This window comes from Vicugna pacos, chromosome 19, assembly GCF_048564905.1.
Source record: "Vicugna pacos chromosome 19, VicPac4, whole genome shotgun sequence".
NCBI lineage: Eukaryota > Metazoa > Chordata > Mammalia > Artiodactyla > Camelidae > Vicugna > Vicugna pacos.
In genome coordinates, this window is record NC_133005.1 from 27673142 (window position 1) to 27691429 (window position 18288).

The 18288-nt window shown below is 41.3% G+C and overlaps 1 protein-coding gene and 1 long non-coding RNA gene across 9 annotated transcripts in view; one reads left to right on the forward strand and one right to left on the reverse strand.

Moving 5' to 3' along the window:
- MROH8 (maestro heat like repeat family member 8) overlaps positions 1-18288 on the reverse strand; it is a 39743-nt gene that overhangs the window by 19501 nt on the left and 1954 nt on the right. For all 8 annotated transcript variants that reach the window (XR_012061713.1, XM_072944185.1, XM_015237831.3 and 5 more), the window contains exons 2-9: positions 17097-17218; positions 14942-15087; positions 12311-12433; positions 8399-8478; positions 7489-7633; positions 6504-6599; positions 5187-5291; positions 1383-1518 (exon numbers count right to left, since the gene is read on the reverse strand). Coding sequence is in view for 7 of the 8 variants with exons in the window: in XM_072944185.1 (XP_072800286.1) it covers positions 1383-1518; positions 5187-5291; positions 6504-6599; positions 7489-7633; positions 8399-8478; positions 12311-12433; positions 14942-15087; positions 17097-17218 (953 nt within the window). In the remaining variant the exon portion in view is untranslated. The remainder of the gene's footprint in view (positions 1-1382; positions 1519-5186; positions 5292-6503; positions 6600-7488; positions 7634-8398; positions 8479-12310; positions 12434-14941; positions 15088-17096; positions 17219-18288) is intronic.
- LOC140687425 (uncharacterized) lies at positions 1564-6230 on the forward strand. Its single transcript, XR_012061719.1, has 2 exons — positions 1564-4772; positions 5586-6230. It is a non-coding gene; the product is annotated as an uncharacterized lncRNA (long non-coding RNA).

Consider the following 18288-nt stretch of genomic DNA (forward strand, 5'->3'; position numbering starts at 1 on the left):
GAAAAAGAAAAGAGCTTTTTGTAAGGGTAGAGCTTTTAAGTGACTTGGGAGTACAACCAAAGCAAGCTAAACCACTCATTTCTCCATTGGTGGGGACTTTTGAGGGGTCTCCTTATGAAGCTTATGTCCCCACAAAAAACTGCACAAGTTTGTACTGAGTTTGATAATTCTGCTATAAGAATTCTAAATGTGTCTGGTTTGGCTGATTACTGAGTCTGCCAAGACTCCCTCACGGTACCTTGTTTTTCTCATGTCTTATTGTGATTCATGTTCGTTGGAAATTTATCTATGGGAAGTCTTTGAGCCCTTGGTTGAGGATACTGTCTCTCTAACCATAAGGGACCTTATGGATCAAGGGAAGGGACATTGCTTGTCTTGTTCACCAGTGCATCCCTCGAACAAGAAGTACTTCATAAAATATTTGTTGAATGAACAATCAGCTGTATTTCTGTGGCTATATGTCTGGTAGCCAATGCTCATACTCACAGCTGCCCAGAGGTGAGGCTGCTGCTTTGGGAAGCACAGAGCTTTCTTATCGCCCGTATGAGCAATCCCAGGCAGGGCAACTACTTGGTGGGAACAGAGCAGACAGACTCAAACCCTCGGGGGGAAGCTGGCTTAGATACCGTCTGAAGTTCCTTCTGATTGCAGGACGTAGCGGGGAGGCGGGGGCAGGAGCCGTCAATGATTGATTCCTTGACCACAGTGGCCCCCGCTCTGTTTTTCAAATACCCCAACCTCATACCTGCCGAGTGCCCTGGCTCATGCTATTCCTTCAGCCTAATGTGCTCGTCTGACACTCCACCTGGCCAATGTTCTTTATTTTTCAGGTGATCTTCAGAAAGGACTCTTCTGAATCCCATAACTAGATCTGATTCTTACTCATGGCCTCTGCAATTTCCCTTCATAGCAGTTATCTTCGCATACTGTAACAGTTATTTGTTGATTCTTTGATTGTCTGACTCCTCCACTAGACTACGTGGTACTTCAGGATTGGATCTCTTATTTTCTGGTTACTGTTAGATCCTGAGTAAGTACTCAGTAAACATTTATGGGACAAATAAATAAACGAAGGCCCAAATGCTGGCAAGAACTTCCTCCACTTTCGACCACACTAATCACTCCAGCTTGTCCACAGGGACAAGTGCTGACTACTCCAACTCCATGGCCATGCAGGTAGCTGACACTAATGAGTCTGATCCAGTGTTATGATTCTGATCAGTAAGTCAGTGTTGTCTCTGCCTATGGACTATGTATCTTTCTCTTTATGAACTACTGTAAAGATCTTTCTAGAATGTGGGGAGTGAGTGCATAAGGAGGCTGGTGCTTGTGTTGTTTTGGAGAATTAATTCAGGGTCTTGCTGCCACCAGCAGTGCCTTACACTTCATCCTTAGGGTAATATGCAGCAGGTAGTGTGTGCCCTCTGCAGCCTCCTCGGCCACCTCCTTCAGCGGGTCCCCACACAGTAGTGCCATCAGAGCCACTAGATGTCCAAGTCTTTGGAATTGCAGTGGAAGCTAGTTAGGAAGCAAAAGAAAGATGTCATTAGAATATAGGTGCATTTGGTGCCTTAGATTTAAGTTGTTGAGAAGTAATTCCACTTCCATCCCCTACTCAAGATAAGTGCAGGGGTCACATCCAGCTCCTGGATCTCTTCAGGTTAACATTTAGCATGTGTAGATCTAATATATCCAGCGGATATCCAGGGCAAATTTTAACTCAAGTAGGCAATCTGAAAAATGAAAAAGCTTTGTATATAAAGATATTCACTCTAACACTGTTTTTAGAGACCACATATTGAAAATAATTGCCCAACAGTAAAGATAACTCTGAATATAACCATTAGGAATCAATTATCCTAGGAATTCATAATAAGGCAGGAAAATGTGCTAGTCTGCTAAGTGAAAAAGCTGGACTCAAAGTTGAGGTACACTACTTAATACAATTTAAAAAAATGTATTTATTGATATTTTGCCCTATTATGGGAAAAAAGTAAGGTAGCTGGTAAAAACTGCATCAGAAAAGGAAGCATAATTTAAAATAAACAGTGAAGAAAATGGGACATATTAAAAAATGAAGGCAGAAAAGAATAATGAAATTAAGAATTTTAATTCTGTTAGCATGCAGAATGCATAATCATCATTTGCTCAAAGTAGGTCACGAAACTAGGCTCTGAACTTCCTCAGGGCTAATGCAGAGGTGCACACATATGATTCACACTACCCATAAGATAAGAAGCAAACAGTTGTGCAAAGGAAGCACAGCTATTCCTAGGACTGAGGCAGAAAGAATTTCTTCTGTGGCTCTTCAGAAAAATATACTAAGATACTATGAACAATAGCTTCTACAACCTATTTACAGTAAACACAGCAACACATACACAAAGCCGTGTAACATCTTTCGTTCTCTGATAATAACGTTCATTCCTTCAGTCAATCAACAAACACTGAGTGCCAATGCTGAGCCCAAAACTGGTTATGACTGTGGCCCTTATGTAAGGCACTATGACTGGCACTGGGAATATAAGCAGTGAACAAAAGCTAACATTCCTGTTCATGGAGGGGACATTCTAGTTGGAGAAACATAAAATAAAAAAAAAGAAGTAATATTTTTTATATATTAAATGGTGATAAATGTTATGATGAAGAAAAATGCAGGGGACAAGGATAGGGAATGCTACTTTAGAACAGTCAGGCTGTAAGGAGGGACTGAGCCACATAGACAGGTATCTGGGTGAAAAGCACTCTGGCAGAGAGAATAGCACATGAACAAAGAAGGGATTGTGTCTGGTGCTTATGAGGAAAAGGAGGCTTGGTTGGCTGGAGCAAAGTAACTAAGGGTGAAAAAAAAATAGGAGGCAGGTGAGGATGGGGCGAGATGACATAGCAATCTATAAAACATTGTAAGGATTTTGGATTCTATTCTGTGTGAGATGGGAAGCCACTGGAGGGTTAGCCATTGAAAGGTTTTGAGCAGAGAAGGGACATGAGCTGATTGACATTTATTCAATAAATATTAAATTGAGCATCTACTGAGTAGCATATTCTGTGCTAGGTAGGCATTGGGGATGCTGTGGTGAATAAGACAAAGAATCACTGATGAAATTTACATTCTATCAGAGGGAAACAGGCAATAAATCAACAAAGAAATAAACAAGATAACCTCTGATCTTAAGAGGCTCCTGGAAGGAAAGAGTTGAGAGAGAGAGCAAGGGTAGATCTATTTGTAAGCAGAGGCCTTTCTGAGGTGGAACATTTGAACTGAGTGCTAAAGAATGAGGGGGAATTAGCTATGTGAAAGGTTGGGGAAGGTCATTTCAAGCAGGGGAAGTACTAAGTACAAAGGCCATTGAGGCAAGAGGAGCTTTATATGGCAAAGAACATAAGAGAGGTCAGTGTGGCTGCAATAAGTCAGGATGCGCAGGGAGGCAGGAGGAGCTAGATCACCTAAGAGCAGATGGAAATCAGTGGGTCAAGAGTGGCTGGGTTTTAAGAAAATACCTTGGCTGCATGTAGAGAACAAACTAGAAGGAACTGAGTGGAAGATTCCACCCCAACACATTCACGCAGAAGAAAGTACGCAGGAGGAATAAAAAAAAAAATGTTAATGGGGCTATCTCCGGATGACAAGGAGATAGTTTTTCTTCCTTCTACTTAAAATTTTTAATAAAAATTTTTCTTTAATGAGCATATTTATATTCATAATATTAAAAAAAATCTCAAACTTTATTAAGACAAAAAAGGCTACTGGAGAATTATGTTCCTAGTCTGACCACTAAGTAGTTCTTTAATGTTCTCTTTTTATGTATTTATTTATTTATTTTAAATCTATTTTTATATATAGTGGTTAACATTTGTAAATCTCAAACTCCCCAGTTTTTTAATGTTCTTTTAAAATTCGTTATCTTTTAAGACTTATCTGAGAATATGAAAAAAATAAGGGGCAATAGGAATATACATTTGTCAAAACTATACAGTTAAACTGGGTGGATTTCATTGTATAAATTATAATTCAAGAAAGTTGATTTAAGAAAAACTATGGAAGTTCCTCAGAAAAATCCGGGAGACTGAACCACCCAGAATTCTGTGCACAGCCTTGCGGGTGTTCACAGACCCCAGTGGCACCTACGTTTTCCCTACGAAGGAAACGCTAAGGAAGATCTGCAGGGCCTCGAGAGAGATTATGGATAGAAAGGAGTCACCTGAAACTCTTGCATCTTCAATCTGTCGCCAAAATTAGAGGCTGAGGAAGAATGATGCATTGTGGTTAACGACAGGGTGGTCAGTGATGACAGAATAGTAAGGTCGTCACTGACAGCCAGAAGTTACCTGCTTTCACTGACTGAAGAAAGAAAAAAGCAGCATAGTTTGAGGGACTGAACTCCAATGAGGACACAGAAAGTTTGGATATATTTTCAAATTGAGAAATAAGAGAGTTAGCGGAGTGCTGTCCTTTTTAAGCATGATTGTTAAAAACAGCTGTATCAAGGACAAATTCTCTGAGGGATTCCAGCATAAAAACCTAGCGTCCCCACCCAGCAACTTCTCTTCCAATTCCTGGGCCTTACTTAACCAGATTGGAGAAATGACGAATGAACAGGAGAAGCGCCAGTGCCTAGAACATCTACTCGGAAGAAGACAGAACTGCAGATGAAAAAAGGAACAGAGCAGGACAGAGGATCTCATCTGCGGGAATGCTGTTTAGGAGTTACAGGAGAGGACTCAGAACAACTGAGAAGCGAGAGAAAGAGCAAAATGGGATTTGAAAAGAGGTACCATAGAACCGTTTCCTTTGAGATGCTGAGAGATATTTAAATTGATTTACATACTTACATTTGCCAGCCGGACTTTATTACTTCAAATATAACACTGCACAGAAATTAGATCACTGTGGGTCCTTAGATATTTTCGGGTCACATTTATTTACTCATTCATTGAAAAACATTTACTGTATTGTTATGTTCCAGTTCTTGTGCTAAGCAATGGGGATACAAAGTTAATAAACACGGTACCTGGCCTCAATGCTGCTCAAATTTTAAGAGAGGAGCAGACATACGAATAACACTAAATGCCATCATGTGAGCATCAAGGACTCTCATCAAATTTGAGGAGTCGTAAACAGGAGGGGAAACAGGTTGTAAAAGGACGGCTCTGGATCCTTCATCTTCAGCTGAAGGGCTGCTTACCTTCAGGCTGAGATTTCTTGATAAGCACTTCAGAACTTGAGCCATGCTGGCTGCAGCCCGTTCCCGCTCGTGGTCTTTGAGTGACTGTAACCAGGGCTCCATGTGCTGTGAAAAATAAAGGGAGCCTGAATGGTTTATTAAGGAAGACCTGGGATAACACCTAGGTTGTTTGGAGGAAAATGTGGAGGGAGATGTCCACATGTCACTACTATGTCTGAAAATATTTTTGTAAATGATGAACCAGTTTTGGTTGGAAACAAAGGTAGTGGGATGACAAACATGGCACAGAGATCTAGGGGACCAGGTGGCCCAGCTTCTACAGGGGCTTATGTTCTAGACTAGTTTTTCCTTTATCCTACTTTCTTCAATTATTTATTCGATTCATCTGCATGTTTTTAGACTTCTGAAATCTGCTTTGGAAAGGAAGAAAACTAATGATGTGCTAGTAAAGAACTCTGAGGATGGGAAGCTGCATCTGCCTGGGACAGTCAGGGAAGGATTCATGGAGAAGGTAATATTCATGGGCAGGAACTTTGTCAAGAAAGTGGCATCTCAGATAGAAGAAACAGCTTGAACTAAGCTGACAAGGCAGGAAAGTACCAGGCACAACCAGATAAAGGAGAGAAGCCCAATGTGGCTGGAGTGTTGATGTATATATAGAAGAGGAATGAGAAATAATGTTAAGGTTGGTTGTGGCTAAGATAAATGTCCATCTGTATTTAGGTGCAAATCATTAATAACAGTTTAAAGGGTTATCTGTTTCTGGGATCTCTGCATCTTAAAAAGTGGTAAGAGAGCAAGATACTTGAACTGCAGTGAATGCACTTCAATGAATAAACCCCCACTGATGGAATGGCATATACTCGAATGGGTACAGGGGCGAGCAGGTGGTTATTAATGATTTTTGAATCTCGCCTGGTAGGCAGCTGCCTATTCAACTCACTCATGAGGCTGATTCTGTTCTCTTGGTCACTGATTGAAACCCTTCTATGGTAATAAGCACTAGTAATTTAAGGAATAATTATAGCTACCACTTAAACCATTTATTGAAGGCCGTTTATTCAATACTCACAGTAATTCTTATCTCCATTTAAAGGTGAAAAGACTGACAGATTAAATTACTTGCTGAATGTATAACCAATGAACGGCAGGGAGTCAGAATCTGAACCCAAGTCTGACTCAAAACTGAGAGCTGATACTCTTAACTGCTGACTCCTACCACTTAACCCTTCCGTATTTTCTGCTCCACTTTCACTAGTAAATAGGAACCATTTCCCATTCTCTCCCGATATCCTGTTCACATCTCTCCTGATATACCTTAAAAATGGTGTCAAGATTTTCCAAATGTGGGTCTTTTATCACCAAACTCTGAAGCATCTCAGAGAATGCTTGGAACGTCTGCCTATAGAGGGACTGAAAAGACACAGGATTAGTGAGAAATGCCCCACGTGGAGTTCCCCAACACTGCACACCTTTAAGGCTTTCCTTGTTGTCTCAGACCTTACTCAGGGGTGGAGGACCTTTGAATGAAGTACTAGCAGGCAGTGTGTGACCTGAGGTGAGACAATAAGTCATTTCAAATGGACACCTCAGCCTTACTGGGAGCACAGTTAACTGATTCTAACCACAGCTGAGAAATTACTTTTGGGTCATGAAAATTCTTTTAAAGTTTGACTTGTGAGTCTTTCTGTCAGCTTGCCAAATCAGTTCACCTTCTAGTTCACCAGCTGCTCCAGGAAATCAAGGCCTTAGTACTTCCTCTCCTGTCTGCCCGAAAGCTTCTTTTCCAGAGATATTCATACTCTCTCTTGTCAACCGTCACCTTATCAGGAAGGCTTTCTCTGGCCCCCTTATGTTAAAAAAAGCCCCTGTACCTGCCAACCACAGTACTATGTATCCTCCTCTTTCTCTGTTTTATTTTTTTTCATAGCACTTATTGCCACCTAATAGTATATGTATTTTTCAGTGGTTTGTATCTCTGCACTAAGATGTAAGCTCCCGGGATGAGCGTGTGCACTGCTGTGTCTCTGCTGCCTATCATGATAACCCTAAAGGTCTGCTAAGCACATGAACACTCCCACCTTATTTTAAAGCTAAAAGCAGGAAAAGAGGGAATGAAGGGGAAAAAGAAAGAAGACAAAATAAAGTGAAATAAGAAAAGCATTTAATTTAATGACCAACTTTATTCACCAGAGTTGGCTTAAATGGTTTTGGCTCATTCCAAAAACCCAAGTGCACCTTCAAAAGGCCAAGATCAGCTGACCCTGTGGATGGCAAGTTACTAAAGCAAAGTGTGAGTTACCTCTGAGTTGTAGGATCCAAATGGCATCACTTCCTGCATCTGGGTAAGAGTCGTTACGGAGGGTAGAGTGATTATACTTCTGGTGATAAGACTGAACAGGTCAGCTCGATCATCAGAGCCAAGCAGCAAACGGACATCTTGGTAGCTAAGAGAAGACAGTTTGGGAACAGCAAGCTGGGAGGAGTTTGATTTGATGTTGATAAGCAGGAATCCAAGTAACCCAAAAGGGAAGGACACACTGACTGGTGTATCACTCTGATGGAAGAGATAAATGGTACATTTGTCAGGCTGTCTACACAAACCTCACAAAAGGTTAGAGGAAGAGTTTCAGGCTCAGAGCTTCCATTCTTCTCCCCTCTCCCTCCCCATCCACAAGACATCACCACCCCTGGAGTGACATCCTTCTTACTTTCCTCCCGTTCAACCTCAGAGGGAAGCCTGCTACAGTTTAATATAGTAAACCATGATTTTCCAAAGTGTGTTCTGCTGAACGCTTGTTAGTTTGGGGAATGGTGGGCTGAACCAAGTTTAAAATCCTTTTAACTACAGGACTTCTTGAGATCTTTAATGAGTTAATGTGCAGTACAAATCTTCAAGAGACGTAAACAGCAGGCAGCACTTCCAAATGTCTCAGGCCATGGAACTCTACTGTCACGAAGCATATATGGGAATAATTTTCCACTGAATATACTCTGGACAAAACTGAACTCCAAAGAGGTTTCAGTAGGTCTTTAAGATACAGATGGTAGCACACATGAAATCAAAGTTCTTACATAAAAACATGGATTTGGCTTCCCCTTCCTATCTAAATAGTTTTCGGAAGTTAAAAATATGAAACACATCTGTTGGCTCTGGTACTGGCCCTGAATCAGGAACCTGGATGCACATGTAGGGGGCATGTGGGTGTCACCTGAAGTCAGCGACAGTGACGAAGACCTCTTGGCGCACAGGGCTGAAGAGAGAATGCAGCGGCTCCTCCTCCACCAGTATCTGCAGTGAGAGAGGAAGATCTTTATAGAGAGTTGAGAGTGTGCTAAACCATTAGGCCAGATGATGAGAGACGTGGATGGCCTGCAAGAACAATGGCAGGCCCTTTGACAGCTCTGCTCCTGGGCTCCACAGGACTGGTACCAGGACCCTGGACACTCTAAGAGTTCAGTCTCTGAGGCCAGGTCCTGAGGCCTGGCTCTGCCTCTAACTAGCTGCTTGAGCTGATACATGTTATTAACTTCCCTGTAACTCAGTTTCCTCATCTGTAAAACGAGATAACAGTACTACTTACCTTTAGGGGTTGGTTGAGAGTACTAAATGAGCTAATTCATAATACTGAGTCGACCTCAGTAACTGTTAGATAGTGTCTGTTATTCATTATTCTTATTACTAGTGATTATTTCCAGTTTAGGCATCCTAACACCTCTTTCTCCTAAACCAGTCATCTCTTCCATAGTGCCTCAGATTATTCTAAGTTACTTATCCTAGAAAAGGACTAACTTTCCAAATTCCACACTGGCAGAGGGAAAGCTGCTTTGCATTGCTAAATAAACCTGCAGAGTGACAGGATAAAACAGAGGCTTTGGAACTAGAGATACCTGGGTGTGAGCAGTGGCTCTGCCTCTCATTCGGTGTGAGCCTGTGTGTAGTATTTAACTTCCCTGTGCTTGAGTTTCCTTATCCATATGGAGGAGATGAGCTGTATCTCAGGGAGTTGATGTGAAGAGCAAATGTAAATGGTTATGGTGGCAGCCTTAGTGGACTGTCTACCCAGCCTCTCTGGAAACTGCCCTCGGCCATCAGGAGTGGGCATCTCACAGCTATGTTTCTGCTAAGTCATTCTGTCCCACTAAGCACAACTCATCTGTCCAGGAGTACACACTGAGGTCAACTAGCTTCTCCTTCTCAGGAATCTGGAACTGAGACAAAGAGCCTCAATCTCAGTTTGGCTGGTCTATTAAAAGGAGAAAACTTTAATTTGGGAGCACTGCCCTATGGACAGGGTAACCGAGAGAGCAAATTTTGGTGAGAGAGTGCTAGAAGGGAGAGAGGAGGGGGAGCAGGGGAGAGAAATGGAAAAGCGTACCAAGGAGCGAGAATAAGAGATGGAGAGAAAGTTCTCACTGAGTGTGCGAGAGTGTTCTTCTGGGTTTCACTCTCTTCCTGGAGCAGGCTGCTCTTCCTATCACAGGATTCCGGGGAACACTCAGTTATCTTAGGAACAAATCTCCTCTTTTATGTTTCAGCTGCTTCTAGTAGATTTCGCTTACCTGCCAACAAAAAGACCTCACTCCAAGCTTAGGATAGTGCCTGGGGGCAGCGCTCAACAAACATTACTGGGTTCTCTTTCGTGCCCCTTTCTAAGCTTTCTTTCTCTTCTCATTTTTCCAACTCTGGTTGGATCTTACAGGTGGCCTGCTTGATCTTCTTCCTTATTTCTTCATGGACCTTACTTAGTTTTATGACTTTATAGTCTGGAAGGGACAAAGCGGAAGACTCTGCCTCCAGCCTGACAGAACTGTCTGTCCTCCGAATTCCTTCAGCATTTATTCTCCAGACCACTGAGGAGTCTTCCCGAAACATCATTCTCATCCATTTCTTGCATCACAGCTCAAGTAATACAGTTACTTTTCAATGCTGAGTACACCCTTTAACTATTTACCAAACAACAACACAGCAGCAGGGATTTGTGGAGGACCCCAGTGCAGAATTAGGGTGGGGCCCCAAGCGGGCAGAGGAGAAGTAGGAGGCACTAAGGACAAGTCTGACGACGTTAAATTTCTATTACAGCATATCTTGGTGCCTGTGTCAGCTGCTGGGCAACAGCAGTTTCTAAAAACCATATTCTTGGTCATTCTGCCATATTTCAGGAAGCAGAACCCTGGCCTTGCATCACCAGCTAGTAACTTACTATCCAAAGTCCCTACCCACTAGTCCTTTCTCTCAACCCTATCCATCGCATCTGCTGAGGCTTGGATCAGGAGATCTATCTGAATTAATTTCACCCAAATCTTGTCATTACTTTAATTTATATCCCAGTTCTTCTCTTTTCTATTAAAGTTCTCATCATATTTTTTGCAGCTTTTTTGATTTTGAGGTAACACATAATAAACTGTACATATCTAAAGTGTATAGTTTGATTATGTTTGACATATGTATACACGTGTGAAACCATGAGCACTGTACTCAAGGATCACTCCCAGGAGTTTTCTTGTGCTACTTTGTAAATTCTCCCTCCTCCCCCTCCCCACTCTACTCTTACCTCCAGGAAAACACTGATGTGATGTCACTATATAAGCCTGCCTTTTCTAGAATTCTATATAAATCGAATCACAGAGCATATCTTCTTTTTATTTGGCCTTGTTCACTAAGCATAATTATTTGGAGATTCATCCAAGTTGCAGAGTGTATCAATAGTTCATTCCTTTTATTCCTGAGTAGTATCGCATTTAGTGGATATACTAAAACTTGTTTGTTCACTCATCTGTTGATGGACTTTGGGTTGTTTCCAGTGCTTAGTTATTACAAACAGAGCTGCTATGAACATTTGTGTACAAGTCCTTGTGTGGACATATGCTTCATTTTACCTAGGAATGGAATTGCTGACCTGGCTTTCTCCTCAGCAGAACTGTCTCTCCTCTTGGTTGTTGGGAGCAGCACTTTAAAGCCCTACACATGGGCTTGCAGGGATTTTATAGATTTGAACAATGAAGCACTGATCCATGCAATTTTCTCAGGGACGCGACTACCTTTCATTCTTCTAGGCTGAACCTCTTGCGAGTCCAAACTTCAGTTGACATCTGACAGTGGGTACTTTACTACTGACTGGACAGATCCAGATGCAGAGCATAGGGAAATTCAGTGTGTTTCTGCTGTTTGAGACTTGCATTTGTGCATCTTCTGAGCTGGCTGGTTGAACCATGTGGCAGCTCACTGCTGCCAATTCTTGTGGAAGTAGGATTCTGGAACCATGCCATTTTGGCTGGGTCCTGTGGTTGTGTAGAACCCTCTTTCTATAGAGTGGAGCCAAGGAGAGAGCTGCACCCATTCTGAAATGTGCATTATATCATTCTGTTCTTCTTGATGTATTATTTGGAATCGTTCTCAACCTACTTATGAGGTGCACTCACTTCCAAACTAATTGTAAGCTCTTGGAGGGCAAGGAATAACACTTCTAGAAAATTTGTATCCTTTTCAAAGCACCATAGTGTTCTAGATACAGAAGATCTTTGATATAGTTCATTGCTTAACAAACTTGTTAGCTGGTTAGCCTTCAATTCTGACAACTAATCATCAATCTAATCAGCTTTATAGATCTGTGGTTTGAAAATGAACTGCTCATTTTTCTGAAGTGTACAAGAAATCCTAGATTCAGAATTTGAGAGCTTTAGAGAAACTGAAGGGAACATTTCTCAGATGAGAAAACTAAAGCATCAGGAAGCTAATTGCTTGCTTAAGTGCATCACCTCCTGTGAAAAGCCCTTCTGGATCCTTTGACATGGAGAAGTAGTAACTTACGGCTAGAAAGAGGCAGAACTGGCACTAGGACCTAGGCATTTGATTATAGAGTCTGCCTCAAAGCTGCTGCTTGCAGCACTGTCTTTTCTGAGAAATTTAAATGCTGTTCCTCTCCTTTCTACTCTTCTTGTAGTTGGTCTTCAAGGGTGATTATATTTGTAGATTACCTGGTCTATTTCTGCTCTGTGTAGAGATTCTGATACAGAAGAGGTTAAGGGAACTGATAACATAGGTGAAGTCAGTAAAAATTTTGTTAGCCAAGTCACTGAATTTATATGGTCCTGATAATTTGTGATAAGGTCACAATACTTACATTTAGCTTATGCACAATGTCTGCTATATGGTTGCGAATGAATGACTCTGTGGTTTCATCATAAGGTAAAGTTCGGCTGAGAGAAGACAAAGATCTTAGGAATTTCAGCTTCTCAAGTTCACTCTGAGTTTGTGGAAAGATGATAAAAACACGAGTATACATTATAATCTCATTTGATAATTGTAAAGCTCTTTTGAAAAGTTTCCTGGAATGTCTTAAACATCTGACATCTCATTCAATCCAATATTAGTTTTTTATTATAAGGAATGAGTAAGTTATAGAGGAATAAAATTCCTTGTCCACTGGTCCTGCCTCGGTCTGGGACCTCACTTTCCCTCTCAGCTAGATTTTACTAAGTGCTCCGTGGTGGTTCTCCCCTCCTTTAGTCTTTCCTTCCACCTACCCACCCTGTGTACTGCTGTCTGATTAAGCTTCCTAAAGGTGTCCTGTGATGCTGTTACTTCTAGCTCTTCTGATGTCATTAAAGATTCATTAATGAAGAATAAAATCTTTTTGTATTACTCTCTTTTTCTGATTATAAAAGCAATATCTATTTATCATAGAACTTGAAAAAATACAGTATAAAGAAGAAAATAAAAGACACCAATAACTCTACAATCTTGAGAAAAAATTTTCCAGTCTTTTCTCCATTGCGTGTAGATGGTGTAAACTGGTTTAAGCTCTCTGGACAGCAAGTAGCAATATAGAGCAAGAAGCTGACTTCACGGCCTGGTTCTCTCTCACCTGGATTAGTGTAACAGGCCAACACTGGGTTGCTCTGCTCCAGCTTTGCCCCCTCCCAATCTATTCCCCCAGCTATCACCAGATTCATCTTTATAAAACGCAAGCTTGATCAGGTAACTCCCCTGCTGAGACTCTCTCAATAGCACCCGTGGAGGTCAGGGCCCTTTCCAATGTGACCCCAGCTAACCTCTTCATTCGCCTCTTGTTTTGCCCTGTAGCATTCTGAGCTTCAGCCCAGTTAAGCTTCATGCTGCCCTTTCTCGTTTCTGGGCCTTTCTGCCTTTTGAATTCTCTACACTTTTTGTTTACCGACTGAAATCTATATATGCTTTAAGGCTTGGAGCACGTATTTTCTCCTGACGCTGGATCAGGTACACTTCTACGTGTATCCATAAACCACATGTGTATGTTGCTAACATGGCATTTGTGACACTCTGACAAAATTACCTTCTTACTCATCTATTTCCCTGACTGGATGTGCGTTCAGGTCAAGGCAGGGAATGGAATTTTTTTTTTTTCCAGTTCACTGCAGCAACCCAAGCCCTTTAATTACAAAAAAAAACTTTCATGAAGTCTTGCTGACATGAAGTGTAAAGAATAGTCCAAGCCAAAAGTAAAGATCAACATTTTGGCTTTAAGTGTTTTTGTTTTTTTAAATTATTGGTATTATACATAGAGAGAATGTAAAGCTTGTTGAATTTTCACAAATCAAAAACATCCATACATATATATATTCAAAGGAAATGACATCTGAGTCTCAAAGAGGTATCTGCACTCCCACGTTCACTGCAGCATTATTCACAGCCAAAACATGGAAACAGCCCAAGTGTCTGCTGACAAATGACAGACAACTTCAACACTGTGATTTAGACAGACCAGGCTTCTGTACGTTCTTCAGACATGCTCTGCCGCTCCTTTCTGCCACAGGGTTGTTAAACATTTCATTTCCTATCTCCGGAACAGTCCCTCCACTTCTAACTTTTAGTTTCTCCTACTCATTCCTTAGATTTGAGCTCAAGGGTACTTCCTCAGAAATCTCTTCCCTTACCCCCAGGTTAAGACAAACTCTTGTTACATGCTCTCCTAGAATGATGGACGTTTTACCTAAACAATGGAATACTGCATTAAGTAGGACAACACAGAGCTATAGTTATTGACCTAGAAAAATTTCTCTCCCATCATCTCTGATATGTATTTTTCCATAATCACATGCATTTTGTATGCACAGAAAAAAAGTGAAAATATATATACCAAAATGTTAATGGTAGTTTTCTTAGGAGAGTGAGATTAAGGAAGATTAACTTTTGACTGTTATCATCATTTTGTTTTTATAGGAATTTTATAAGTTTTACAAATATAAATATAACTTATAAGAACACATAAATATACTTATTATAAATATAAAAATTAACATAAAAGTATTGTGGACACAATGTCTCCTGCCATTTCTGTAAATGAAGGATGTTGTGGCCATCAAGCCATCAGCAACTGGCAGCTGCCCCACACCTTCTCATACACAGGAAAGCACTAAAATCATGAACTTGAGATATCTGTTTTTGTGATTAGCAGTAATCTTTTGATGTTCCACTATATATCTTTTTTTGTTTTTCAGAAAAACTCCTTTTCCTCCTGGCTCCTCCCTTACCTCTTTGGGACAGCCCCCTAGAGCAATCTGAGAGGCTGCCATCCCAGGCTATGGGTCTCAGTAAGGCCACCCAAAAAAAACCATAATTCTCAACTTCTAGGTTGTGTATTTTTTTCAGTCAACAGTATAAATATAAACAAATTTTGTAACCTATAGTATCAATTATTCATATAATAAAAATTTAAAATATTTACTAGAATGGAAGAATAAGTTGGGTAACTTGTAAGATTGCTTGTGCATACCTTTAGTTCACCATTTAAAAACTCCTGGATGGACTGGATCAGACTCTCAACGATGGCCTGGCCAAGGGGGCCCTGGTGGGTCACGCATTGGAAGGTGTCTGTGAGGGATTCCTGAGGGAGTTCAGGGATGTCTAAGATGTCCGAGTCTAACACAGGAAGAAAGACACTGGATGACGTCTCTGTACCACATGGTTTAGTGGGGAGAACGGCTGGACATCAGGATACACAGGTCCTGCTCTCTCCTTTACTATTTGCTCTGTGACCTTGGGCAAGTCCCTTCCCCTCCTGAGGCTCAGTTTTTTTCAATGACAAATTCAGTGTTCTCTAAGGGCCTCCAAAGCTACAAAAACCTTTAAGACTGAGCTGTAGTAGGCTGTTAAAGAGTGTGGACCTTGTATCTCGGTTTGAGACTCATCTGAATCTTGGCTCTGCTGTTTATTAGTTATTTGAGCTTGATCACAGTTTGTCTCTTGGAACCTTAGATTCCTTATCTATAAAACAGGATTACTGTGAGGATCAAGTGGGATAATACATACAAAAGACTTATCCCAGTACATGGCCCATAGTAAGCACTTAAATGATAAATACTATTATTCATATTCAACACTCTATGACCCTGTGGCGACAAGAGCTGAAAATTTATCAGCCCCTGCTGCTGATCTCCTCCCACTGGACCAGGCTGCGGAGTAAGCACCTGAGCTATCTCCGTCCTGACCCGGGGTATACTCTGGTCAAGGGCCCAGGCTCCAGAGTCTGCCTAGCCTTGGATCCCTGTTCTGCCTCTTTGGAGCAGGACCTTACTTTCTCTGGGCCTACTTCTACGTTTCCAAAATGGGAATGACGACAGAACCTACCTCATTTGGCTGATACGGCGCCAGCTTCAATGAAGTGTTGGCAAATGTTATTCCTTTGCTTACTGAGTGACAATGATCATGGTGGCCTCATCTTCCTTTTCACGGAGCTTTACATCCTTGCCTCCTCCGTTTTCTAATACCAAACCCCTTATTCCTATTGGGCAACTAGTCTTCCCAGTTCTCCCTAACACAACTTTCGCCTGAGGGTTTCTATCACTCTACTTTCGTACTCCTCTCGGTTTCCTGAATAGCCCCTCCTGGAGACTCCTCCCCTTTCCTGCCACGTTCCTGTCATCCACTAGAAGCTGTGTTCTTGTTCACCTCTGAGCTTTGCACAGGCTTCCCTTCTGCCTGCATGTTTCTCCTTCTCCCCTACCCACCCTTACCCCTCTTTGCCTAGCTAACTCCTACTCATCCAACAGGGCTCCGCTCCAGGAGGCCCTTCCTGAGTCCCCTCTTTGCCCATTTTGGCTAAGTATCTTCCTAACCCCTAATCACATGCATTATACTGAGTTCCAATCACTTGCTTATAAGTACGTTGTATCTGTTCTGCAGCTAGATCGGTGCTTAGAACTCCAATAAATATTTGTTGAATGCACAAGTGAATAAATGTAGTTCCTCAAACATACCAGTCTTTGTGGTCCCATGTTCATGCTGTTCCATCCACCTGGAATGTTCTTCCCTCTACTTTTTACCTGGGTTGCTCTTTCAGGTCCTTGAGGCCTCTTTTAGCTTTAAACAGCATCATCTCAGACATGTGTTCTCTGACAACCCTGGTTTAAAGCAGGTTCCCATCACCCTTATTTTTTGTCTCAGCCTCTGTTCAATTTTTTCATAGTGTTTGCTGCAACCTGTAATTTATTTATTGTCTGTTTACTTTTTTTGGTCCTTTTCAGCACTATAATGTAAATTCTGTGAGGACAAGGACCATGTTGGTCTTATTCATTGTATGCCCAGCAGCTGGTACTCAGTAAGTGTTTTTGTAGAATAAACGAAAGACAGTTATTCTGTAGTCCAATCCAGCTTCCACCCACACCTACCTTTCCCTTCTCAGAATCCTTCCAGGACTTAGACTGTGCAAGTCTTCAGTATTATCTGTCTCAGGACCAAGTTTAGTTTTCAAAATGTCTAGGATAATGTGTCTTATCCCCTTTTGCCAATCGTATTCCGAGGTCTTAAAGTCAGGGACCAAATTTGTTGTCAAAGTCTAGTCAAGGGCTGGTCATCCTGTAACTTAATGTGAACAAAGAGTCCCTTTCCCCTGCTCCCTCCTCGCCCTTCTACTCCTTTCCCCTTTTCACCTGTAAGTTCAAGGCTACTTGAGCCTTTTTTAATATCCTCTAAGTTGCTCATCTGCAAATCCACACTTCCTGAATCAGTGTCAGAAGCACAAGGGATCACTATTTCTTCCCGACTACAGATCCTAGGAATGAGAGGGGATGAGAACAATTAGTTTTTCAGGACTGCTTCTGTCTCATCATTCAAATGAAAGCTTAAATGTCACCTTCTTAGACAGGCATTTATTGATCACCAATCTAGGTTAAGTAGCTTCTCTGCCCCACCCCTCAGTCTCACATTTTTTTGTTTTTTGTTTTCATAGTATTTAAACATTACCTACAGTTACCAAGTTCACTTGTGTTTGTTTACTGACTCTTCCATCACTATAAGCTCCAGAAGGGAAGAAACCTTTGTCTACATGGTCACAGTTGTGTCCCCAGTACCTATCATATTGTCAGCCTCCTGGGGACTGAATGGATAGGCAAGAGATACTATGCTGCTGTTAAAGAAACAGGTAGAACACCACACCTCCACCTCCCCAACCCCCTTTATCCTTTCCTACTTTTTTCTCTTTTCTATAGCACACAACATCTTCAAATATATCATTCACTTCTCTGTGACATTGTTTATCACTTCTTTCCACCTGCTAAAATGTAAGCTCCATGAGGGCAAGGATCTTTGGCTGCTTTGTTCATGAATGTATTCTAAGAGACTAGAATAGTGCCTGACACATGGTAATACTCAATAAAAACTGATAGAGTGAATGACTGAATAGATCTATATTTGCTGAATATTTAGCACATAAGAGTGAATGAAAAAGCGAGCTGCCAGCCTGTTTTCCAAAGTGTTTATAGCACTTTATGTTTCCATCAGCAGTATTTGAGTTTCAGGTGCTCCACATACCTGTGAACATTTGGTATTATCTTTTTTATCTTAACCATCCCACTAAACATGTAGCAATATTCCACCGTGGTTTAATTTGCAGTGGTGTTGATCATCTTTTCATGTGCTTATTTGCTATCTGTATATCTCTGATGAAGTGTCTACTCTAATCTTTTGCCTGTGTTTTTCATCGGGTTGCTTGCAAGGTATGCTGGTAAATGTTTAAAGCAGACTTTCTAACTGTAGTTCTTAAGTTCAATATTTTCATTTTCACTAATGAGTAAGTGTATTTGAAACTTTAGAAGTGACCTCTTTTCTGAATTGGATAATAGT